The sequence below is a fragment of the Colius striatus genome, chromosome 3, assembly GCF_028858725.1.
Source record: "Colius striatus isolate bColStr4 chromosome 3, bColStr4.1.hap1, whole genome shotgun sequence".
Taxonomy (NCBI): domain Eukaryota; kingdom Metazoa; phylum Chordata; class Aves; order Coliiformes; family Coliidae; genus Colius; species Colius striatus.
Genome location: NC_084761.1, coordinates 50,915,579 through 50,940,943, shown reverse-complemented (window position 1 = coordinate 50,940,943; position 25,365 = coordinate 50,915,579). Strand labels below are relative to the sequence as shown.

General features: G+C 45.9%; 2 protein-coding genes across 4 annotated transcripts; one reads left to right on the top strand and one right to left on the bottom strand.

The window, feature by feature from the left end:
- Positions 1-2,494: 2,494 nt before the first annotated feature.
- Positions 2,495-24,645, top strand: LOC104552272 (probable E3 ubiquitin-protein ligase HERC3). 3 transcript variants are annotated; one of them, XM_061991690.1, is made up of 23 exons: positions 2,495-2,613; positions 3,559-3,691; positions 4,441-4,517; positions 5,048-5,269; positions 6,060-6,151; positions 6,742-6,872; positions 7,643-7,788; positions 8,108-8,184; positions 8,493-8,590; positions 10,871-10,930; positions 12,237-12,339; positions 12,501-12,684; positions 13,020-13,198; positions 14,300-14,401; positions 15,558-15,662; positions 15,739-15,861; positions 19,509-19,649; positions 19,764-19,930; positions 20,767-20,833; positions 21,039-21,115; positions 22,143-22,326; positions 22,704-22,803; positions 23,428-24,645. In XM_061991690.1, exons 1-23 carry the CDS (start codon positions 2,547-2,549, stop codon positions 23,640-23,642), a joined length of 2,850 nt encoding a protein of 949 aa, XP_061847674.1. In that variant the 5' UTR covers positions 2,495-2,546; the 3' UTR covers positions 23,643-24,645. The 3 variants fall into 3 exon arrangements, with proteins under 3 accessions (XP_061847674.1, XP_061847673.1, XP_061847675.1); XM_061991689.1 differs by lacking the exon at positions 2,495-2,613 and adding an exon at positions 2,620-2,908; XM_061991691.1 differs by lacking the exons at positions 2,495-2,613; positions 19,509-19,649 and adding an exon at positions 2,620-2,908.
- On the bottom strand, positions 18,121-18,873 carry PIGY (phosphatidylinositol glycan anchor biosynthesis class Y). The gene has a single exon (XM_061991692.1). It carries the CDS (start codon positions 18,783-18,785, stop codon positions 18,570-18,572), a length of 216 nt encoding a protein of 71 aa, XP_061847676.1. The 5' UTR covers positions 18,786-18,873; the 3' UTR covers positions 18,121-18,569.
- Positions 24,646-25,365: the final 720 nt, after the last annotated feature.

The window sequence follows — 25,365 nt, the reverse complement described above, 5'->3', positions numbered from 1 at the left end:
GGTGTCTTTTGTATGTACTTGGGACAAAGTTGTTGCCTACTGACAGCTTTCAATCTTGGCGTGTGGCACCTGCCCCTTAGAGATGGCTCCTTAGGGCTCCCCGAGGGGCAGGCGACGGGGGGCTGTTGCCACCAGCAGAGAAATATTCCATTTCTCTGGCAGTGCTGGGCGATACTGCTTGACTCTGTTGGGACTGTGCCCTGGAACTGCAGAGCCCCAGAGCACCCTGGTGCAGTTAAACCCCTTGGGCGGAGGAGCAGCACTCGGGGCTGGCTCTTTTGCCCTTGCAGTTGTTCCGTCCCCTTGGGCCTGGCTGACCCTTCATGACACGCAGGACAATCCGGGCCCAGGCAGTAGATGCTGAGCCCTGGTACTGCTGTGCCTGTGCAGCGGGTACTGCTTTGGCACTCTGGAGTGGAGAAAGACAGGTGCAGTTGGTGTCCTTCACGGTGAAACTGGGGCAGGCAGCACTGCCTGGTGTGGGTTGCAGGCAGCTGAGCCTTGCTTGATCGCCTCTGGGTCACCGTATCCCTTCCCGTGTTGAGCAGTTGAGGGCCGAGTCTGACAAGCTGGCTAGAGAAAGGCTGCAACTTCCCTATGCTCCCAAATCAGCTCTGGAGGGATTAACCCACTTGTGTCCATTCACTGTGGGAATGGGCTTCCACTGCATGGATCCTCAGCTCCCTGGAATCCATCATGGGACATTCCTCCTGGGACATCACGGCAGCTGCATGCATTTGCTTGGATTTCTCCATTCCCTCCACCCTGCAAGTGCTCCATGATGTTCTCCTGGGAAAAGGGCTGGCCTCACCTCATAAGCAAGCACTACACTAAACTTCGGGTGTTTGGCACATAGGGGTTTTGGTTTGGTTTTGGTTTGTTTTTTCTTTATACGGGTAAGCCACTACAGAAGTGATAAAAAGGGGGGAAGTGGCCGAAGTACAGATGGATACACTTGTCAAACACATTTCTAGTATGAAAGCCATTTTGAAGAGTTCACCTCTTTCCTCTCTCTCCTGCCAGTTGCTATGCATCTCTCACAGGCCCCCAGGTTCTGTCTGGTCAGACTGTCACAAGCCCTGACACCTCTTGGGCAGAGAGCCACCGGGTGCAGCAGCTTACCAGAGCAAGCCTTTCTGACATGAAGGCACTGTCAGCACTCCACTTGGCAGAAGGCAAAATGTAGCTTTGAAAAGAAGGACATCGACGTGTTTCCTTTCTTCCCCTCGAATCTTTTCATTTCTGTGCCCTTGCCTCTGCTCGAGCAGCTTTTCCTCCCAGGGAGGAGGCATTAGTTCATACCTTAGTGTAGAAGGACCTCTAGCGTCTTCTTATAGCTCGTGCTTCAGCCTCACAGCTCCAGCTCCCCACTTGTTGATCTCATGACCTCCCTATGTACTCTGGAAGGAGATACACTCCCCAGAGCGCCTGTAGGGAAGCGGCCGTGAAAGACGGGCTGCTTTGCTCTTCCCTATATAACCCAGGTTCACCTTGCTTTGCTTCCCTGGCTCCTTCACATCCTTTTTCCTTCACCCCAGGGGCCTCTGTGTGCCTTTTTTTTTTTTTTTTTTTGGTGCACCGAAGCCTGCTGCATTCAAATCTATTACTTTAGATGCTTCTGGTATCTCAGTAACCAATTTTCCACCGTGTTTCAGTGAGCGCTGGTATAAATCCGTACGTCATGTGCTTCTCGAGACTCCTGTGAAGTGCCCCACCAAAGCCTGTGCTTAGTATTCAGCAGCATAAAATTTTCTTAGGTAGATAAATTTGGCAGTGGAAGCTGTTAGGAATACAGTGAAGATGCTCTTATGTGTTTTGATCCACTTCATCATTCACACGAGTACCCCATCATCAAGATGGTCCAGCACACATCAAGCCCAGAGAGACTGATAGGTGGGGTCGACTGGGTGGCCTTTCTTGGCAGAGAGGGGGAACTTTCCAGGCTGTGTGAAGGCAGGGGGAGGTTTAGCAGATAGTAGGAGAGATTGTGAGACTAGAAGCAGGTGTTTTTCAGGTGTTGATATATTTCTAAATGGGGCATTTCATTCACTTCTCGGCTTCACGCAGCCCAGCGGTCTCTGAATTTGCACGGGCTCTTCCTGGGGGTACAGGGAGCAGGGGAGACGGAGCCTGTAGAAGGCTATAAAGGATGGAGGCAGGAGGGTCACCCTCGGAGACGAATAACGAAGTCAATCGTGTGCCTTTTCCACACGGAAAACTCCGTCACCCCTCTACCCGCTTTCTGATTGTCTCTGCTCGCACCCCGAGCACCAGCCGCCTCCCGCGGGCTGCGGAGCCGGGAGCTCCCCGGAGCCCGGGAGCCCCGAGGAGCCCGGCACCTCACGCGTTGTCAGCTCAGCGGTCGGAGTGTGCCAGCGCGGGTCTTTCGGAAGTCGGGACCCGGGAAGCGGCCTCTCCCGCCCCTCCTCCCGCAGGCGAGCCCCCGACGAGTTTCGGTTGTGGTTTCCCCGTCGGGGCGTGGCGTTCCGGGCGCCGCCGCCGCCGCTGCCGAGCTGCCGAGCTGCCGGGCGGGCAGCGGCAGAGGGATGGCGGCAGGACGGCGGCAGGAGCAACGGCGGCGGCGGCGGCGAGACGCGCGTCAGGGCGCGGCAGGTACCGGCCGGCTGGAGAGGTCAGAGGGGTGGCGAGGGCAGCTAGAGGCCTGCCGGGGCTGGGAGCCTCCTGGCCGGGGGCTGACCCGCCGGCGGAGCTGTGCGTGCCGGCTGTGAGACTCTCCGGGAGTGGTACATGCGTGGGCGACGACGGGTCCGTGGAGATGAAGCTGCTGAATTGCGCCTGATCTGCGGTGCTGCCGCTCGGGGAGCGCGAGGTGCTGCGCGGGGGGCTCAGCAGTGTCCCGGTCCCCGGGGAGTAGACTTGAATTTTCCTCTCTGGTTGCATTTTATGGGTAAGCTGGGGAGGTGCGAGACGGGTGGACAGTGAGTCTGCAAACAGCAGTTGACCTCCAGTGGTGCTGAGGAAATCAGGAAAGGCAGACGACCGCTGTTGGCGCTGAAGCACCCAGGCTGTCCAACATTTCTCGGGGTCAGGAAGGCACCTGCAGACCCCGGGCTGCAGACAGGAAGGGTCTTCCTTCTGTTATAAATAGGCAATGTGTGAATTTCACATCATTTCTCCTGTGTCATGTAAAATATCTGTCTTCAAGGTATTCCATCCCCAAGGCTTTGAGAAACCTGGGGCAGGCAGATACCCCAGGAAGTGCTTTATCTTCCCAGGACACTCTCCACAGCTGTGCAAAAGTATCAGTGTGCTTCTGCTGATATCTTGTTGATGGTCTTGGGAACTCTTGGCACTGCAGCTTAAGAGACAGAGAAATTCCTTTTCATGATAAACAGGAGAGTCGTCTGGCATTAAACCAAGCAGTGGATAGGACAATGAAACCCCAAAGGTCCTGAGAAAATGTCATACCCACTTATCTCACTTTTTCCTGAGGAGGTGGAAGCAGTAGCACCCAGAGATCTCGGGGAGGGAGCTGAGGTGGTTAAGATGCCCACTGCCTTAGTGTGACTGTTGTGCCTGTCTGTATTTGTTCTGCAGAGCACACACAGTTGCAGGGGAATGAGAAACTACAGTGTTCAAACCACGATGCCACACATATGCTTGTTCTCTCCTCTGGTGGAAAGCTTTATGAACACTGGGCTATGGCTTCAGCTGACTGCTCTAAGATAAGGTAAGAAGCTTTCAGGGGGTGGAGGTATGGATGGGAACGGTCAGAAACTGTGGCCTACTTTTCCTAAAGGTAACATCCAACAGATTGAGATGTGTTCCTGTTGTAGAGAGGGAACTAGAACATACATGTTCCTAGTACCCAAAACTTTATAATCTTTTTTAATCCAGCAAGAAGTGCACTGATTTTGAGGGTAATACCAAGACCCGAGCTGCTCAGGATGTACATGAGAGGTTTTTCTCACAGCTGGTAAGAATTGGTAGCACATACCAAAGTAATGCAGGCGACTTGCAAACCACATGTGGCTTGGGATAATTGTGGGTGAAAGATCTAAGCACATTTGAACCTTACCATCCTCTGGTTAATCTGCAAGGGTGTAAAAATCACTTTTGCTAATCTTCAAGTGATCAAAACACTCATCAGCATCCCAAATCATGGTCTGTGACAGGAATAACCAGTATTTTAAAATGGCACAGCTGTTTATTTTCTGTGCAGTTTTCTGTTAGGACTGAGCCCGACTCTCTTCCAGCTTGCCCTGGTGCCAACCACAATCAAATCAGTTAGCCCAGATGCAGTGGGCTAGCAGAAGAGCAACATGAATTGACTTACAGGTTACCTGTATTTTTCAATGTAATTCCCACTAAACACATTAGGATTTGTTGAACCCAGGATGTTCTTCCTTTACTTTGTCTCGTGGCACAGCATCTATCTATTTTGATTTGGTTTGCAGCTTTTTTTCCTTATTTTTGTAGGCTGGTGAAAGAACTAGGAAACCAAGATATCGTCCAAATAGCATGTGGGGACCAGCATGCCATGGCGCTTTCCAGAGGTAGCCTCTTTTCCTCCAAACATGCATTTCCTCCAAGTGGCAGTCACCTTACAGCAGGCTTGCTCTCCGAAAGAAGCATTTGAACTGCTTCCAGTAGTTGGTGACACTATTCAAGAGTAATGAGTCATGGGTGGGGGCACAAAGTGCGCTATCAGCGCTGCCCTTTCCTCCCAGCACCCAGGGACCTGCAGCTCCGTCTCCAGTTTTTGAGCACTACCCCTCTGCAAAGGTGTGTTGTGGAGAGTAGATGTGACTAGCCAACCCTGTGGTCACCAGAGAGCACTTCTCTGTTTGGATACTTCATGCAATGACTTAGAGGTGGAAGCACCCTGCCTTTATTCTTGCTGAGTCACACAGGCAGTGTGGGACTGCCCCAAAGGGATCAGAAGCATACAGGGAGACTTGGCTGCAGATGATAGTCTCAGTGTGGGGCTAGGGCTCTGAAAACAGCATTGATTTTCACTCCCAAAGTGTAAAGACTCAAGGGAAGCAGTGAGGCTGAGCTCTTTCCTTTTGTTCTGTGTGTGAAGGAGGTGAGCTCTTCACCTGGGGCCAGAACATCCACGGACAGCTTGGAGTGGGGAGCCAAACCACACTCATACGCCGGCCACAGCTGGTGGGAAGACTAAAGGGCATCCCGCTTTCTCAAATTGCTGCTGGAGGAGCTCACAGTGTTGTCGTGTCCCTCTCTGGATTTGTGTACTCCTGGGGAAAGAATGATTTTGGACAGCTGGGACTTGGAGACACAGAAGGTACGGAAGGACAGCAGTTTGAAAGTAAAGCAGCAGGAAGGTGTTTTTCTGGTCAATGAGCTTACTGCAGACACAGGAGTGGCTCCTCACTGTCAAGCCCCTTTGGAGCAGCAGTGGACAGTAAAGACTTTTGAAGAAAGTATGTCTTCATACTTTGAAAGATTTAGGGGCTATGTTTCTACAGAGAACTTCAGTCATTAACAGTCGGACTCAATGAACTTAAAGGCCTTTTCTAACCTAAATGATTCTGTGGCCAAATGGAGTGTGGGCTCTTAAAACCGTATTTTTAAGGGTTCTCTTTCCACTCTCATTCTCTCTCCAGGCAGTCTTGCATGAAAGAAATTAATTTTATGTCTCGTTGCCTTCTTAAATTCTCTGTAAACACAAGTTGAGAGAAGAATTAAAATCACCCATTCTCTTCAGCCCTAGAAGGCTAGAGCAAAGTTACCCTAGCCAGGCAGAACCTGAAGTCGGCGGGATCTGAATGAGTTCCCACCCTTGAGGATCAGATATTTTGAAGCCAAGTACCTTTTGGCAAGCAGATATGAAAGTGCTGCATTTTGTTTCAGATTGAATGTAAATGAAAAGAAAATACTGTGAAAAAGACAGAACATTATGAGAAGGGCATGTTATAGTGGAAGGTAGAAAACAACTCAAAAGCAAGTTGTAAATAGAGAGATTGCTGTAAGAGAGGACTGAAAAGTTCTAACCCTCCCTATTTTCTAAATCTTTCTTTGTATGAGACACCTCTTGGTACACTTTCACTTTAGCAGTGCTGTCTTCTTTCCAGACAGGAGCTGCCCATCATACATTGGAGCCTTAGAACACTGGAAGACTGTATTTATCTCATGTGGAACAGATCATACTGCAGTTCTCTCCAAGGTGAGCCTCAAATGGGAAGTCAGCATGTGAGACCTTACCCTGGGAGAAAGGTTATGCTGCTGAAGGTCAGCACGGAGAAATTAGGATGGAAATGCCTACTTCCATCTGAGTCTGAAGATGATCTCCAAGGGACAGTAACTAAGCTACTGAGAATGCTGGCCTTTTCTCACATTTCTCGGATTTCTCAGACTTTTGCAGGGAAACTGTGAATGGGAGTCCCGAGGCAAAGAGGTGCAGTTCAACTCTCTGTATTTTTTAAAAGACTGTCTTCTTGGTAGCATGCTGGGGACTTGAGAAATCGTGAAAAATAGCTAATTCACCAGGGTTTACTCATGTGAGTAAAACTCTTAAACAACAGAGAGTTATTCTTGAGAGTTAAATTGCTTTTCTTGGGAGCTAAATTATTTGGACATTAGACAATGTAAAGTTAGGCTTGATGCAAAGTGAGCTTTACCTGCATTTTAATCAGAGATGTTTTGAGTCAAGTCCCATATAACATATTGCATCTCGCTGACTCTCACTCTCAGTGGTGACCATTTGAATGCTGTCAGTAATGCAGTGTTCCTATTGTTTGCTTCCTCATCTTCAAGGAGGGCTTGGTGTGCACCTTTGGAGCAGGAGGAGCTGGCCAGCTTGGCCACAATTCCACCCGGAATGAACTCACACCTCGTGTGGTGGCTGAGCTGTGGGGAGCAAGAGTTACACAAGTTGCCTGCGGCAGGTGGGAAAATACCAATAACGTATCTTCTTAAGGGAATCACTGAACAACAGTAGGGAGGGCAGTCACCAAGATGTTCAAATCCCTGTATCCCAATAGGTAAGCACTGACAGAATATCATCCGCTCCTCATGTGTAGACTGCCCTCGTGCCCCTGTAAAAGCAGAACCCTCAGCTCATGCTGAGCAGAGGGAGAGGGCTGCAAAAAAGTACCAGAAGCCTTTGGTTTTTGCTCTTTTAAGAAATAAAGGGTGCACTGGGTTCCAAAGGGCAAAGGACTGTCAAAAAGCTGTGTCAAGAGAGCTCCTGTCCACTTTGACAAACTGGTGGGTGCTTAAAAAGACCCAGAGTGGTAATTATCAAATTTCATTCTGCCTTTCTGGAACTTGGCCAGAAAGGGCTTCCTGTCAGCTTTCTAGGCTTATGCATCAGGCTCAACAGAATAGAAATTGCACTTGAAAAAATGGAAAGGCATGAAGCTAGCAAGGCATAACACTTTATTTTTGTATCTGGAACCATATAGGGTAAATCACAAACATTAGTAGTTGGTACAGGATAGTACAGGAAATTTGTTTCCAAATGTTTCTTTGTTCCTAAATGTCTTAATGTAAAGAGGAGTCTTAAGACTTTGGTTAAATGGATTCTGTAGCTGGACAGTCAGAACTTATGTCAAGATAAGCCTCAGCTATCCACTCTGAAAAACAATCTGTATATTTTATTGTGACCATCCAAGTGGTATTAGGTTACTACGACCATTTTTCTTTTTCTGAACAGACAGCACACCTTGGTCTATGTCCCCTCCTTGGACAAAGTCTATCTGTTTGGTTCTGATGAAGAACAACTGGGAGATGAGAGAAAGCCTAATCAGTTGATACCACTTCCCATCAATTCACCAGTGAATACTGGAAAGGGCTGTCAGGGTAATGTCTATTGCAAATGCATACAATCTGCATTTATTTCTTCCAGGGACATGCTTGTTTTCTTGATTTTGTGTTTACATTGAGAGGCTAACATTATGTCTCATGCTTTCTTGATCATTCCAGCAGAGTCTAGCAAAGGATAATTCCATTTACTGCTTGATTTATCATCATGGGTAATGGCCCCATAGAATCAACTTTTAGACAGCCAGCTACAATCTGCGGGATTCTTTTACCTGTTCCACATGTGTGCACTGAACATTCTGAAGATAATGACTGTCTCTTCCAATGTTCCTTTGAAAATATTTTTATCCTTTCGCAGAAAACAACACATTGCAAGAGGTGATTGAAATTGTTGCTGGAGGAAACCAAAGAATTGTCCTTTGCAAGAAGAACATGGTATGTGCATATTTGATCATGGCTTCTAATTTTATCATTGTTTACATCACAGTTTGGATTTTTCCATCCTGCGTTCAGCACACCAACTTTATGTACATCTCTTGCAGTTCTTTCCATGCTTACACAGAAGCTAGCTTGTAGTGCTACTATATATCTCTTCTGTGGTTAATGCATCTGGATCATGCAGGATGACCATTACTTTATTCATACTTAGGCTGAAATCTTCTTATAATGATTATCTTGAAAAAAAAGACAATCCCATCTGCTACACCTGTAGTCTCATCACAGTTTTCATGCATTTCACACAGAATTCCTGTTTGAATGGAATTGCCATTCTGAAGGATGAAGATGTGGATGCATGGATTTCTAATTGCAGTTTACTGGAACTCTGGGACAGTATAAAAGAGTGAGTGCTGCAGGGTTTTTTTGCCCTGATGTTGAACTGATGTTCAAGAATTTAGCTGAGACGGAATTTTGTACCGGCACTTCTTAGGTTTTACACAGGAAAAAGAGTAGTGGATAAGCAGCAGCCTTCTGATAACCCCTTTGCAGGAACAGACATAATGCCTGGCTTCATAAGCCTGTCCTCTTCTCACACACATTGGTTGTTAACTTGATGAGGAGCCAACAAGTTAAATCACTGAAAGATTCGGTCTGCAGACTGAGGTCTTGTGCAAAAAACCTAATTCAGAGTACCCAAACTGGAATGTTATATATGTGTCAGCATTCAAAAATTAGTGATCCCTTCTTTAGCTACCCATTTCAAAAGCAGTAAGGATATACCACTGTGGGAAACCTTCCACTTATGGCTGAGATTTCTGACTACATTGTCTTTTTTTTAAATCTTACATGGGAAGTGGGTGGGTTAGTCCTGGCTGGGTGCCAGGAGCCCGTGAAGTTGTTCTATCACTCCCCCTCCCAAAGTGGACAGAGGAGAGAGAAACATGATGAGAGGTTTGTGAGTTGAGATAAAGACAGGGAAATCACTCAGCAATTAGTCACATGGGCAAAACAGACTCAACTTGGGGAGAAATGGTTTAATTTATTAATGAACGGTCAGAACAGAGCAGGGAAAATGAGAAGTAAAAATGAATCTTAGGACACTACCCCCCACCCCTCCCTCTTCCTAGGACTCTCCTTCCTTCCCCACCAGCGGCACAGGGGTTGGGGGATGGGGGTTGTGGTCAGTTCATTACAGATGGACTTTGCCACTGCTTCTTCTCAGGGTGAGGCCTCCTCACACATCCCACTGCTACACTGTGGTGTCCCTCCCACAGAAGACAGTCCTTCATGAACTTCTCCAACATGAGTCCTTCTCAAGGGCCACAGTTCTTCATGAACTGCTGCAGCATGGGGCCTCCCACAGGGGCAGCTCCTCACACCCTGCCCCAACATGGGTCACCCACCAGGAGAACAGTCCTTGAGGTACTGACTGCTCCAGCCTGAGTTCCTCAGAGGGTCACAAATCCTGACAGCAAGTCTGTGTGGACTCCTCTCTCCCCATAGACTAAGCCCACAGAGTCACAGCCTCCTTCAGGCATCCACCCGCTCCAGCGTGGTCTCCACGGGCTGCAAGTGGATCTCTGCTCCCTGGCAGCCTCCGTGGACTGCAGGGGCACAGCTGCCTCAATGTGGTCCTCACCACAGGTCACAGGGGAATCTTTCTTCCAGTGCCTGGGGACTTCATCTCCCTCCTTCTCCACTGACCTTGGTATCTTGAGAGATGTTGTTTTCACATTCTCACTTCCTGTTGCTGCAGCAGTTCAGCAACTGCCCAGCAACTTCTTCCCCTTCTCAGTTAACGTTATTCACAGAGTCACTAATTGGCCAGGCCTGGGTCAGCTGTGGGGTCCATCTTAGAATTGACTGGAATTAGCCCCATCAGTTACAGGGGAAGCTTCTGGTAGATCTTTGTTTAAAGAAACCACCCCTGTAGCCCCCTGCTGCTACTAAAACCTGGCCACACAAAACATCTACAGGAGGTTATTTTCTTTGGGTAAGTCTGACTCCAGCTGCTGATTTTGAGCATTTAAAAGTCTTGAATGATTTGAATCTAAATGTTTCCCTGACCACTTTTAGTATAGTTTGGAAAGCAGTTGTTGAGGGAGTGAGAGAGAAAGAGTTCATTCCAGATCTCAATAGGAAAGGGCTGACAGAAAATCACTTGATAAAATATCTGCTTTAATAAGAAAAGAACCAGGAATACAGGTAGTAAGTCTAATGTCCCTTCGGACACTGGGAACCCAGCTTTCATAGAGCGGCAAATAGATTTTCCCTGATATATTTTCCATCATCATGCTACAAAGACCTCAACTGTGAAGGGGTTTCTCCTCCTTCCCCGCTCTGCAATGCCTTTTGTTTTGCATAACAAACAAAACTAGGTAATATCCCAGCCTGTCAGAAGATACCTCCATCATAACAGCCAACAGCATGCAACACAGTCTGGCACAAGGTGCTTCAGCAGACTCTCTGATGAGGCCCAGGAGGGCAGAGGTGGCTTGTTGATGACCACTAACTCCTCCAATGCAAAGTCTTCTGCAATGCTCTCAATGCAGTGATGCCAAGAAAAGTTTTATGTGGTCATCAGACATACTTATACACACGGTTTTTGTTCTTTCAGAATTAAAAACCTGAAGTTGCTACTCATATTGAAAAAAATTGATTTTGGTTTGTTTCTGACTGGCAGGAATATCAGACTGACCTTTTCATCTGAGGCTTGCATCAACGGCAGCTTCCTGGACAAAAGGTAGTGTGTACTGATTTAGAAATAACAATATATTGATTGCATGTAAACTGACTGAAAAGTCTTACTTTAGGTCACATATATAGAGAAGATTAGTCATATCTGAATTTGCAAGAAGCAAGTCTGTGTTTTTCAAAGCCCAAGCTAAAATTAAGCTTTTTATCTTCCCAGTACAATTGAAATTTGCTACAGAAGCTCACATTCTAGCAGATTATCCTATAGTGACATTTGACAGATGATGGTAAACCCTTTAGGAATATTACAGCTGCCAAAAGATTCATAATATCTCCTCCTGGGAGTGAAGTGCGAGTCATTTTAGGGTGAAATACAGGAAGCCTGCCATGAACAGTACACAGTTACACAAGACAGGAAGGACAAAATCACAGAATCACAGAATCTTAAGGGTGGCAGGGACCTTGAAAGATCATCTAGTCCAACCCCCCCTGCCAAAGCAGGACCACCCAAAGTAGGTCACACAGGAACTTGTCCAGCTGGGTTTTAAATGTCTCCAGAGGAGACTTCACAACCCATCTGGGCAGCCCATTCCAGTGCTACCTCACCCTCACAGTGAAGAAATTCTTCATTATGCATCTTTGGAACCTCTTATGTTCCATCTTGTACCATTTGCCTCTTGTCCCATCATTGGCCATCATTGAGAAGAGCCTGGCTCCATCCTCCTGACACCCACCCTTTACATATTTTAAACATTAATGAGGTCACCCCTCAGTCTTCTCCAAGCTGAAGAGCTCCAGCTCCCTCAGCCTTTCATCGTAAGGGAGATGCTCCACTCCCTTCATCATCTTTGTGGCCCTGCATTGAACTCTCTCCAGCAGCTCCCTGTCCTTCTTGAACTGAGGGGCCATGAACTGCACACAATATTCGAGATGTGGTCTCACGAGGGCAGAGTAGAGGGGGAAGAGAACCTCTCTCCACCTATTTGTTGCTCACACCCCTTCTAATATACCCCAGGATGCCATTGGCCTTCTTGACCACGAGGGCACATTGCTGCCTCATGGTCATCCTGCTGCCCACCAAGACACCCAGGTCTGTTTCCCCTACACTACTCTCTAAGAGTTCATTCCCCAACCTGTACTGGTACATGAGGTTATTCTTTCCCAGATGTGTATATGAATCATGTCACAGCACAGTGAGAACATCTCCTCTGGACAGATGAAATTACACCCACTGGAGGCAGGGCTGAACTTTCCAAGTATTTTCTCATGTTAGGATGCCTCACTATTCAATCAGTAACAAAGAACAGCTTCTCACATCATTTGGTGTTCTTTTTTTCCCTTGTTTGTCCTGATAGAGACAAACATTTCAAAACTTCCAAAGAATTCTTGGGTGTGGACATGTCAGAAGTGCAATGTTTTTACGAGAAGATCAGCAAGAAGCCAAAAGTCTTCCAGGAGGTAAGGATTCAGTATAAGGATTCTCACTATGTAGATCCTCAGGAGCTCTGGATTTGTGCATGAAACTTGGGAATTTCATGCCTATCTAATTCATAGATGATTTTGGTAAAACATTATTACATTTTTAACCCTTGTTTCTCTTTTTTTTTTTTCCTCTGAAGGTGCAAAAGGAGATTGAGAAGTTACTGCCATCATTGTCTTCCTCTCCCATCTCACCTGAAAATTTCAGAATCTACTTGATCTTGCCTTTCCTTCTGCAGGGAAGGGATCACAGCTCTTACCATTCTCTCAGGCTGCTAGCACAAGCCATCACGAAGCTGAAGCCAGAAGACCTGCAAACTCTTGGTAAGGTTTTATGATGATAGAGCTGAACAACTTAAATACTTGGTCATTTTCTACTGTGGAGCAAGAGTTAGCATTGTTGATGTAATTTATTCCAGAGTTCAGCCTGAAATAAATACTTCCAGTAGAAATAGAAACATAGAGACTATGCAGCAAGACACAAGAAAAAAAAAAAATCTCTGATGTTTACTAATTTTTGTAGTGCCAAATCAAGGTGAGATTGTTGGGTTTTTTTGTTTAGTTCATCTGATAAGATGAGAAAATGCAGCTTCATCCAGAAATTGCAGTTATTCCCATGTTACCTGTGATGAATACTTCAGTAGCTATTGTCTTTACAGAAGGCCTGTGGTCAAATCTAGAAACATCCTTTTTCGAGGAGCTGGTTATTCTATACCAGAGGGTTTCCCAGGAAAACCTGCTTCGGTTTCTCATGGAAGTCAGAGACCGACAAAGAGAGTCCTTCAAGCTGTACCCACATGAAACAGAGACCCTGCAAATACTGCAGATTCTTTACCAGGTGAGAAAGTGTTTGAATCGTGATTAAATAGGATGTATCAGTACAAGTTAGAGTATTTTAATTCTTTTTACTTGTTGAATTCTCTGTTTTTCCTTCTTACAAGGGAGCATGGGGCCTTGTCATTTGACATTGCTTCAGGAATCAATTTGGCTGTACACCAGCATAGCTTTGAAAGAATCCTGCTCTTAAGTTGTGCCTGGCTGACCCTCTGTAGGAATGAAGAGCTGAAGCTTGTCATAGCCCCTGGCAGGGCTTTCAGGATGCTTTCAGTGGTGGTAGAAGTACGCATGCATTGATGTGTATGGAGCTATGGATGTAGTATACCCATTCCCCTTTCTTTTGGTGAGGTCTCTCACCCCAGTAACTCCTCACAGCATTTAAAAGACAACCCACCCACCTGCATGGCACATAGTGGCAACAGTTACACTGTGTGATGCTTTAAGAGCCTGTTACCTGAAAAATTTCCTGAGAGAATCAGAGCATCTTTAGCTGCATACAACCAAGGAGAACATCTCCTGTTGAGATGTTCAAAGTTTAGGAAAGTCAAGAGCTCAAGCATGCACTTGATATAAATCAGAGAGAGTTGTTAATTTTTGTTCAGATTAGAATATCCTTTCAGTTGAGAATGCAGGTTTGGCCCTTGAACTTTAGACTCTTGAACCCCTATTTACCCAGACAAATAAAAGTGCAGCAAGCCTACCCCTCCATAAGTGGTTACATTATTTGGGACTTTACACATTCATTGTCCTCACCCCCAAATCATATATTTGCCAGGCAACACGCATGAATGTGAACAGGGAACTTCAGATTGTCCCACAAGATGGAAGACACTCAAAGTGAAACATACCCTTCGTGATGGAGTCCTGTTAAGGGGTCTTCATTGTAAATGAAAATTGCTTTCTTGCTAGTTTATAAATGGCCAAGACTTCTTGTTGTTGGGTGCTGTGCTACCTGTAGTACTTCTATCCTTCCACTTCTGTGCAGGGTCTCAGAGCTCTTTCTGCAGAAAACCCTATTACTCCTTAGTCCTGTCCTGCCACACAGGTGAATAGCTCACTAGATCTGCTGACGTCCCTTTTCATGTTGTGTGTATCAATGCAGGTGAACTCCAGAACTGGTTTCAGAGTACAGGAAAACAACTTCTATGTGCCTGAACTGAAAACACTTATCAAATGTTGTTGGTTAATTAATCCAAACGCAGTAGTAAGTATAAAATCTTACCAGCGGTGCTTTCCACTCCCCTCCCCCCCACCATTTTATTTATATGAGTCTATCTATATGAAAGTCTCTAGCCCAGTATATCTCAAGGACAATGCTTTTCCCTCACCTTCCAGCTGTTTTAAATTATGCAAACTATTTACCATCCCAGTATTTTAGCAGCTATAAAAGTGCCTTTCCTGAGATGACCCCTCATTCTGAGAGGTGGACTGGTCCTCCAGCATCTTATTTGCTTTGAACTGGTGCGCGCTGCCAATTAGCACCATGAGGGATGGTTGCTATGCTTGTTACTTCAGGTTTTATTATGTTTAATTAATAGAAATATTGTGAGGTCTCTCTAAACTTTGATGTAGAAACTCCATTGAGCATTTCAATCTATTTACATCTCAAACCAAAGATGTGCTATCAGAAAATAATCTGTGAAATGGCTTGTTTCTTGATGACATGAAGGAGTTGAAATTAGCTACCAAATGCAATTGCTGTCAGCATGAAATGGAAACGTGGATAGTAGGGGCTTCCTTAGGAAGAAGAATGCAGTTTTGGCTGGAATTTGCAGGGAAACTGCATAATTCTTTCATAAGCTTACATTTACTAATGGACAGATTTTATGGAAGAGGTTTGAGAAACACTATGGAATCAAAAGCCAAATAGGACATTACCTGAAGTTGTTGCCTTATCAAACCAAACGTGTAACACTTTGAATTAGATTACTTGGTATGCCAATATCTACTTTTGGTATTCCAGATAGTAAATGCAACAGTTTTGAACAACAATGTACCATAATCTGGATATCCAGGATATTTTTCCTGTGTGCTTTGGTTTAGTTGAATTGTGGAAGATGCTATTAAAATCACTACCTCTCTGAGTTTTGTTCTTGGGGCACCGTAACATGAGTGTCTGCCTGCACAGACAGTTCAGATGCTTTTTTGTCAGGCTTTCCCACTCACAGAAGTGCTTAGAAGCCGCCTTTAGAAAGAGTGCCTCTGTTGGTGTCGTCTTTATGTACACAACATGGACATGTTTCAGAGATCCAGGATTTTGCCAGGATACAGACTGGCAATTCGGTCTGCACATGTACCTCAAACTCTGATTTTGCAAGAGAAAATCAACACGTCTTTTTCTTTCTTCCTGGTCATTTCAGGTGGCCCTATGGAAGCTGAGCAAATATCCGTGCATCTTTGACATACAAGACAAGGTGGCTGTTCATCACACAGAATGCTCTGCTCTGTCCAGCCCCTTTAGGGATGTAAGTATGGCCATTATTTTTTTACAACTTAAAAGAGATAAACACACTGCTACCAGACTGTTATTTCATTCTTCAGATACACAGAATACTGAAGTTCCAGGAGTGCTGGTATTTCCCAGTCACAAGAGAGTGCCTTCTGCAAGACATATGGACCCATTTAAGTACAGCACCAACCCAGCAATTTAGGAGGGTCTTAAAGGTAAGATACCAAATTGTATCACTTGTTAGCTCTGACTATATTGCTGCAGTGTTTGTTGGTTTTTGGGTGTTACTGAAGTATTGGTAGAAAGGCTGCAGTATTCACTGAGCATGTAACAAACCAATTACTCATCAAATTATTATAAAATCTGTTTCACGGGGGATGTAGAGTAAATCTGGAGGGCAGTATCTTATATTCACCACATGCAACGCTACAGGCTTGGGGCTGGAAAGCTATCCTGTGGAAAAGGACCTGGGGGTGTTTATCGACAGCCGTCTGAACATGAGCCAGCAGTGTGCCCAGGTGGCCAAGAAGGCCAATGGCATCCTGGCCTGTATCAGGAATAGTGTGACCAGCAGGACCAAGGAGACGATTGTCCCCTTGTACTCAGCACCTGTGAGGTTGCACCTCGAATACTGTGTCCAGTTCTGGGCCCCTCACTACAAGAAGGACAGTAAGGTGCTGGAGTGTGTCCAGGGACAGGCAATGAAGCTGGTGAAGGGTCTGGAGGACAAGTCTGATGAGGAGCAGCTGAGGGACCTGGGGATGTTTAGTCTGGAGGAGGCTGGATCACTCTCTACAACTACCTGAAAGGGAGTTGTAGTGACATGGGGGTTGATCTCTTTAGTAATGAATGATAGGACACAAGGGACTGGGCTCAAGTTGTGCCAGGGGAGATTTAGATTAGACATTAGGAAGAGCTTTTTTACCAAGAGGGTTATTAAGCATTGGAATGGGCTTTCCAGGGATATGGTGGAGGCACCATCCCTGGAGATATTCAAAAGATGCATAGACGAAGTGCTGAAGTATTTGGCTTACTTAATGATGGTGTGGCAATATTAGGTTAGTGCTTGGACTTGAGGATCTTAAAGGTCATTTCCAACCAAAATAAATCTATAATAGGAACGCTCAGGAAACTGGCAATTGGCAAAGCCCATCACTATTACTGGCAGACTGACTTTAAGGACTCGAGGCTGGTCTGCTGTGCATGAAAATCCTGGTGGCTGGGGAGCAAGCAGCATAGCCACAAAAGCCATTTCTCTCATGAGAATGCTGCCTGTAGAGAAAGGAAGGATAATGCCAGCAAGACAGGTGAAAAGACAATTATAATGCTGCCATTTTCCATGTGGCTTTAGCCTGTGGTTTCCACACAAACCCAAAGGTTCCGGCAGCTGGATTGTCTGTATCATCATTCTAGCCCTACCCTGCAAAAGCCATGAAATGGTTGATGTGGGAGGAGGGCACCTGCCCAAGGCAGAGCTCAGCTTGAGGACCATGGGCCCTTATCAGCCAGTAGTGCATGGGCTGCCAGAGCCTGGCACCATGCCCGTGCAGCAGGAACTATCAATCTCTGCACTCTCTTAGCCAGTTCTGCTTCTTTCCAAGTAAGCCTTCTTGCCAGCCAGATCCAACAAAGCTCTTCCTTCCTATACACTTAGAAGATAGACAGTGGCTCCTAGGGCTACCTTTCCTTCCTCACAACATCAACTAAAAAGAGGCATTTGCTTATGGAGGCAGTAAGGCACGTGCTCTGTGCTCTCCTCTACATCCAGAGCGTCTGCACTTAGCTAGGGGCAGCCTTCAAACAGACCTCATGTCTCGTGCATCACAGCAATATTTGCCCAGCAGCAGCCTGATCAGTTTGACTGCATTATTAGTATCCCACCACGAGACAGTGAGGTATTTACAACTTGGTGCTGCATTTCTTAATTTTTCAGCAGGCAAGAGACATTCATGTGTTTCTGTTGCAGATATAAAATGCTCAGTAGCAAAACATAAAACAAAGAAACCTTTGCAATAGACTAATGTAGTGTTAACCTGCCCCCTGGGAAAACATTTGGTCAGATAGCACTGAGCACAAGGCATGGGACAGCCTTGTAGTGGTCCACTACTCCATTGCCTAGCGTTGCTGTAAGTGAAAGCAGAGAAGGTTGAAGGATTTAACAGAATTATCTCTGTTCGCTTTGTAGCTGCTGACTTGGCTACCAAATCCTGGGCTCAGTTGGAGTTATTTTTCCTTTAACCTGTCAGGCAATGCCTTTTTATAGAAGAAAACCCAGCCTGACTATCAAACTTGGGCACTCTGACACAAATAGCACATCTAAGCATACACTGGAATATGTTGGAGGCCACTCTAACACAACCCCAAATGCACAAGTGCTGTCATGTTCCCTTTTTTAAAAAATCCCCAAAAATCTGCAAGCAAGCAGCTACTGGACATACAGCCATGAGTATCGTATAAGTAACTTAACTCAAGCTTTGTTTTAAAGCATATTAAACATCAACATTTATTTTACTTTCTTCTGACAGCCAGACAGATGCATTTCAGTACACACCTCAGTTCAAAACAAAGCCAAAGCTTGTAATTCAAAGAGAGATTCGTATCCCTGGATGTTGCCATTGCTTATTATTTAGGATCTGTTATTTCAGTCAGAGTACAATTCTTCTTTGTAAAAGATTTTTCATTAGTGCCACTGCAAACCACTACACTCTTGAAAGACTACTTGTTATTCCTCCTCTTTATCTCTCTTAGCAGTAATTAAATAATAGGCTGATGCAGAGGACTTTGTATAGTTCCAGATACTATGAGGAAAATGATGAGAGTTACTAGTGCCAGAAGGGAACTCTCTCAAATCAACTGCAATACCTAATGAGATTAAACAAACCGCATTTCTTATAGAAGCCCAGGGATTAGCACGTGCATCACACTAGTTGTGCCTAAAAAGCTTGATCCCCATCCAGGTCCATAGGTGGAAGAACACATAAACCGGTATTGTGATGGGAAGGAGAAGGCTGTAGAAACATAAGCTGTTTGTGCTGGTGCAGCCCTGTGGGAAGTTTTCATCTACGCTGGCCGAGTAAAATAAGCCAGCTAGGGACAGGAGGGGAACGAGCACCGTCAGCGTGGGCAGGGAGGGCAGCATGCCTCCCCCGGTCGTCGCTCCCCGTTCGCAGCTGCGGCCGGCGGGTCCTCAGGGCTCCTTTGAACCCTCGGCTGGGGCCTTCTGCCGAGTCCTCCTGGCAGCTTCTGGGATCATGTTAGGGATGCCGTCGATGATGGGGTACGCGATGCCCAGCTCCTCGTTGATGAGCTCGTTGGTAGCTTCCTCGTACCTGGCCACGCGAGTCAGGAAAAAACAAAGCAACGCCCCCCCCCAAAGTGGGGGAGGTGAATCACCTGGGGTGAACCCTCCTCTCGGTCGCCCCGGCGCAGCAGCAGGCCACGGGCGGGCAGCGAGCGCTGTTGTCCCGCCGCGGCAGCCCGGCGCGCCCCGCCGGCCCTCACCTCAGCGGCCGTTTGGAGAGCGGACACACCAGGAAGCGCAGCAGCGACGGCTCCAGCGGCTGCGGCCGCGCCGAGCTCGATCCGTGCTCCGGCGGTTGCTCGCGTCCGTGCCCAGCGCTGGCCGCGCGCCCGCCTGCCGCTGCCGCCCGCCGCAGCCCCGCCGCCGCGCCGCGCAGCATGGCCACCCCCGCTCCGCCCTGCCACCCCCGCTCCGCCCCGCGCCGCTTCCGGCCGCCGCCAGCCCGCCCACCTCTCGCCGCCCGCGCTTCCGCCGCGGGGCCGGAACCGGGGCCGAGGATGCGGCGGGTGTGTTGGTGTCCCCAACTGTGTTCCCAAGCTATGAGTGGCTCTGGGCTCTCAGGTATCGTTCGTGGGCGAGGCAGGACGGGACGATGGCGGGCTAGCCAAGGAGCTCTTCAGGGTCGCGGCCCGGACCCTCTGCGAGCCAAGCACCGGGGCCTTCCGCCGCCTGGCCTCCGGGCTGGTGTGGTTCCCCAGCCAGGTAAGGGGCCGACCCGCCGCGGCAGGCCCGCTGCCCGGCATGGGGAGGGGAGGCGATGGGCTGCCCCCGGGAAAACGCAGTCACGGCTTTTGCAACGTGCTTGTTTTCAACCAGGCCTCGAGCTGTGGGGACATTTTCTTCCGGATCGGGACGCTGTGCGGCATGGCCCTGTTCAACTCCTGCACTGTGCCTTTCGCCTTCCCCAGGGCTCTCTACAGAAAGCTGCTGGGCCTGGTGCCCACCCTGGAGGACCTCGAGGAGCTGTTGCCAGCTGCAAGCCGGTACGATCCCTGCATGTCCAGGGCTTTTGCTGGGGAGCCACGGCCGAAGCAGGTTCCCTGGCGTCACCAAAATGAAAAGCCAAGCCCCGTGGCTTATAAGGGGTCAAATTTCTTCTCCACGTGAGCAGAATATATAGTTCAACATAGTTTGAGCTGCAATTAGGATTTGGAAGGACTAACCTACCAATTAGTAGTGTCTTTTTGCTTTGATTTACTAATTATCAGTGTCCACAATGTTGATATGCACAGGCATAGTATTACCGTATGCTGCAGTTGTGCCAAATCTGAGAACCTGCATGCAGGGTTTCCACATGCAGGCAGATACGGCAGAGAGTGGTGCTGCTGAGGCCCAGTTTTGTGTGCTATGTGTTGTATACAGCCGAGAAGAACCCCTTCTCACAAGCCAATTGACTGCATTGAGGAGCAAAAGAGTCCTTGGTGGACCAAAGCAATATTGCTAGCAATATTTTGAGGGGTGCTGCATCCCAAAACACTTCTCCTAGATCACCTTCCTGGTCCACATATGATTCATCAATAGATGATGGCTAGAAGAGCAAGGCTATGGTCTTAAGTCCACTTGCCACTGAACTTTGTGTAGAGTTATCCGTACAGGGCATGTGGATGGACATGACATTTACCCTCTGCTTGTGGCAGCATTGGAACATGAATGTATATCACTTTAGGGCCATGTATGAAGGTTCTGTGTGAGTATTGATGTTTTGTATGTATATGCATTTAAATACTGCTTGTCAAAGGATGCTTTTCAGTGGAATTTGAAAGTGCATAGAATGGTCACGTTTCTTCTCTCTTTTTTTTCCCCCATTGTTTTTTGAAAGGAGTCTTCAGAGCATTTTGGATGAAGAATGTGATGATGTCCTTGAGAGCCTGGCCATGGACTTCACGGTAAGATGTTCCTGTGACATTGAGGCATACCATGCCTGTGCTCAGGCACAATAATGTCTTGCTGCAAATGACCTAGCATGTCTATAAACTCAAGACTAGTAAGAGTGCTATGTCAGGCTCTACAGAAAGAAAGGTTGATGGCTGTAGCACATATACATCTGTCATGTGTAGATATAGCATCCAATATTTTTGTTTATTTGTATAGGTAATGGAAGAAGATTCCACGGTTGTTGTTGAACTTAAAGAAAATGGTGCCAGCATCCCTGTCACTAAGGATAACAGGTTGCTTTTCTTTTTCTTATCCTGTTGTCTTGTTATGAGTGTATGAAATACCGTATCTATACCTATCCTCATATACTCTTAAAAATACTGAACATCAGCCTTGTGCCATTGGTCTCAGTCCAGTAGGTTGTACGTTTTCAGTTCTTGCTGTATGTGCTGCATGTGTGCCAGACATCAGCAGTCTGTGTAAGCAGTGGGTAAAAAGGAAATCTTTGTGCATCCTGGTGTCTACATATACAGATGTGCCTGGCCTTTTAATGGAAATTCCTTACAAGTGAGTAAATACTCCTGATATTTTCAGGGAACTACGGACAACTTGTCTGGGAAAACTAGCTATAGGTACACTTCTGTAGCTTTTTTATTAATGAGCAAAAATGTTTCCTAATTAGTTACACACATGGAATGTATCTTATATGTAACAGAGAAGGAGCAATCTGTCCAGAAGGTATTGTGTCAATGTTAACCTCAGCACAGGGAACAGAGAGAAATTCTGTGGCCTGAGTTACAGAGTTGATCTGAAGACCTGTAGGGATGTGTGAAGGGGCTTTTTAGGAAGCTTGAAGCATAGGGTTTGGATTGAGATGATTGTGCAGGTACAGTGTCACTAAAAAATCCTCATCACAAATAGAAGAGTGAAACTGTACTGGTTAGCACCTGCGCAAATGTTTGTTTTGATTTCAGTGGAATTCTTGGGCTTTCAGTGAGTTTACATGGAATTTACACTGTTTAGGTCTGCAAAGTTGTATCTTAATAGTGAAGCCTCTGATAGGATTTCATTAGGTTGTTCTCATGAAGTGCAAGGAGTATTATACTAGTGCTTGCTGGCCAGCATTCTCTTTGTGGTGATCCTCCCAGCTTACTCAGTTAAAAAATAATTGCCAGTGATGACTGCTCTCAGTAAAGGCTGAGTCCTTACAGTAGAGCACATTGTATGGAATAAAGAAATAAGTTAAAAAACAGTTGTGTATAATTCTCCTTCGAAAAAAGCTCCTATTGTATTGCTTGTTGATTCAAAATATCTTTGCAGGAAAGAATTTGTTGATTTGTACTTGAATTATGTGTTTAATGAATCGATACGGAAGCCATTTGAGGACTTTATGCAAGGGTTTTTAAGAGGCTGCCCAGCGAGAAGGTGGAAGATGTTTCTCCCTGCAGAGCTCCAGATTGTTCTCCAGGGGCACACAAAATTGGACTGGTGTCTGCTGGAAAAGGTACTGCACACAAAAAAAGTGTACTTCTGCTGTAGCTGCTGAGCACAACCTCCTTCCGACTTGTTCTTGAGAGTGTAGATCTTGATCAGGAAAACACAAGCTCAGAGGACTTTCTCTTTTTTTTTTGGTTTGTGTCGTCGTTTTGAGTCTGTTTCTAATCTACATCAGGTGCAGAAATAAATGGGGCTAAAAATCAAGCTCAAGGATTGTCATGTGAATCTTTGAGAAACAGATGAACAAGCAGGTTCGAGGGGTTAAGAGGATTTGAATATCAATGAACAGGATTATCAAATTTATCGGATAAACTGTTGTTACTTTAAATAAGAATGGAAATAGTGAGGATTAACTAGCCTGTTTTATTTTTATCTCTTTGACAGAACGTGGTGTACGTACGCTATAAAAGGTTTGATTCAACCATCACGTTTTTTTGGCATGTGTTTCACAAACTCCCAGAAGAAAAAAAGAAAATGTTTCTTGGTAATGTATCGGGCATTTTAAACTTTTCATAGCCCTTTTCTCTCCCCCACAACGCTATACCGTCATTCCAAATGGCTTTTCAATGTGTTCTGCCCACACCACACACCCTCCACGCATTTTCTAGTGAAAGACGAAAAGAGGTGACACAGAGAGTTGCACAGATACAGCTCTGACCCTCCTCACGTCCCCTGAGGCTTGCCTTAGTGTATCTGGCTGCCTTGAACCTTGCAATTACTTTATCCCTGATTTTTGTGGCTAAATGTTGTTGGTCAGAGGCCTCGACTTGTGCGAGCAGATGACATTGGTGTAAGCAGTTTATCTTTCTCAGAGGATTGCAGAAGCCAGCTCATCCTTTTTAAACGTAGAAAGGCCTGGCCTTTCTCATCCAGGAAGCCCAAATAAATAAAAGAGAGACTGTAATTATTATGAAACAGCATGAGACTTTATTATATTCAGATATAAATTCAACAAAGCAAAACAAGTAGCATTATGTAAAAAACCCATGTCTTTATGCTACTATTCCCTCATGATTTTCATCCTCAATAATGTTGTATTGTTGGGCTTTGCTTGTTTTGTTTGGTTGGATTTTCTTAGTTTGCTAACTTGTTTTTCCCCTTCTTTCAGCTTTTTTGTCAGGATCTGATCGAATCCATGTGTTTGGAGTAGAATATTTTAAATTTACTATTGAAGATCCTCAAGCAGAAAATCCAGATGAGCTCTACCCTTCTGCCAGTACCTGCAGCCTTATTTTGTTCCTTCCCCGATACAGCAGTAAAAGAGTACTCAAGAAAATGTTGCTCTATGCCATAGAGCATAATGAATGTTTTGGCTTGCGCTAACTCTTGCTCATGGAGCACTTCAAAGCAAAAATAAGAAAACAAGTCTGTGTTTTGCTTGTCGTATTTTTCTCTTGGTAACTCCAGTGTCCTGGTTTCTACCCTGCTTTATTTTTAGTGCACTTTACAAACACTACAGTGTGTGCATTCACTAAGATTTTCTGTTGATTGCAAAAGCAAGCAAATTTTTTTGCAAAAAATGAGCCAGTGATTGTTAGATTATAAAGTTGTGAAAAGAAGGATCCTGTTCAACATGCTGCCAAGAAGCAAGCTGATAACTAAGCATATGTAGATCTTGTCTGCACTGTGCTGGTCTTTTTAGTCAGTGAGCTTTCAGCGGCAGGGATTCTGGGATTTGTACAGTACCAAACACTCAGCCAGTATGTGCTAAGCAGTCATTGCCAGAGGAAGCTAGGGTAAAGTTTTCATCTGTGTTAGTTAAGGATTCTCTTGGGGAGCAGCAAACTCTACAGAGACATATTCCTGCAAACTGTGAATTGAAGGGGCAGCCTGCCCTCACCTGGGTAGGGCCTCTGACTTACCTGAGAGAGGACTTACCTTAGGATGAGGATTTAATCATTCCCAGACTTCTGTTAAAGCTGTATTTGTAAAGCATTGGTGGACTTTTTTATTATTTAGTGTGATAACACCATGACCTTTGCAACGTTTCTTTGTGTATTCTAAGGAGACAATTAGCAATTGAACCAAATTTTAGGCTTGCAGAACAGCGCTGTCTACAGAAGGCCTGAGGAGGCCTGAGGGCTGCTGGAAGCTTGTTTGTCAAAACAGTGCATAGCACTGTCAGGATGTTGACAGTGGCAGGCAGGATGTAAAGCTGGGATGTGTATTTTCTACATGTTTTGCTTTGTGTAAAAAGAGAGAAAGAGCCAACAATCGTGATTTTCAGCAGTCTTTTCTTTGGTGTGTTAAGTGTGTTAGTGGACATACCTATGTGAAGAAGGCTTTTATTTTGATGAATTAAATGATGTTTGATGAGATTTCCACACTTGCAGTTGTGTTCTTCCTTTGTGATGCAGCTCTCTAGGTGTGACAGTGTATCTGTGTTCCCTGTCCTCAATATGGGGAAGCCAGTCACGAGAAGAGTCAAAGGCTGACCTAAGTGTATTTCAAATAAATGCTTTGCATAGACTGAACAAGTCAAGGTCTTTCATATTTGGTGCAGAATATGCTTTAGAAGAAGGTAATAATTGAAAGTGAGATGGAGACAGCAATTTTTACTTCCAGTTCTGTCTTGACTTTGTATTTGGTATCCCATCTGCACCATCCTCACCCGCCTGGGGCAGACAGAATGCCCCAGGGATGCTTAAATCCTCTGTGAAATGCACCAAATGCAGGTGTATTTTTGAGGAAAGAGGGAGCTGACAGAGGCCAAAGCTGTTGTCCCTGTTGAGCTGGAGGGTCCCCATCCCATGCCTGGCTGATGCTGCCACACCATCACAGCCTTCTGTTGTGGCAGGTTAGCATGCTGTTCTTCCCCAGCCTGCTTGTTTCCTTTTCTGTTCTTTCTCTAAGCTTCTGTTAGGTCTTGGAAATCCAGAGTGGTCTGTGCAAGTGCACAAAAGATATAGTCAGTTTGGATTTCAAAATAACCCATTAGAGATTAGATGATAATAGGTTTATTTAGAGCCTGGAGGAATTTCCTTCTCATCACGTATGATGCAACATCACAAGGGAGATTAAACCCCAGAGTAACTTTCAAGGCTAT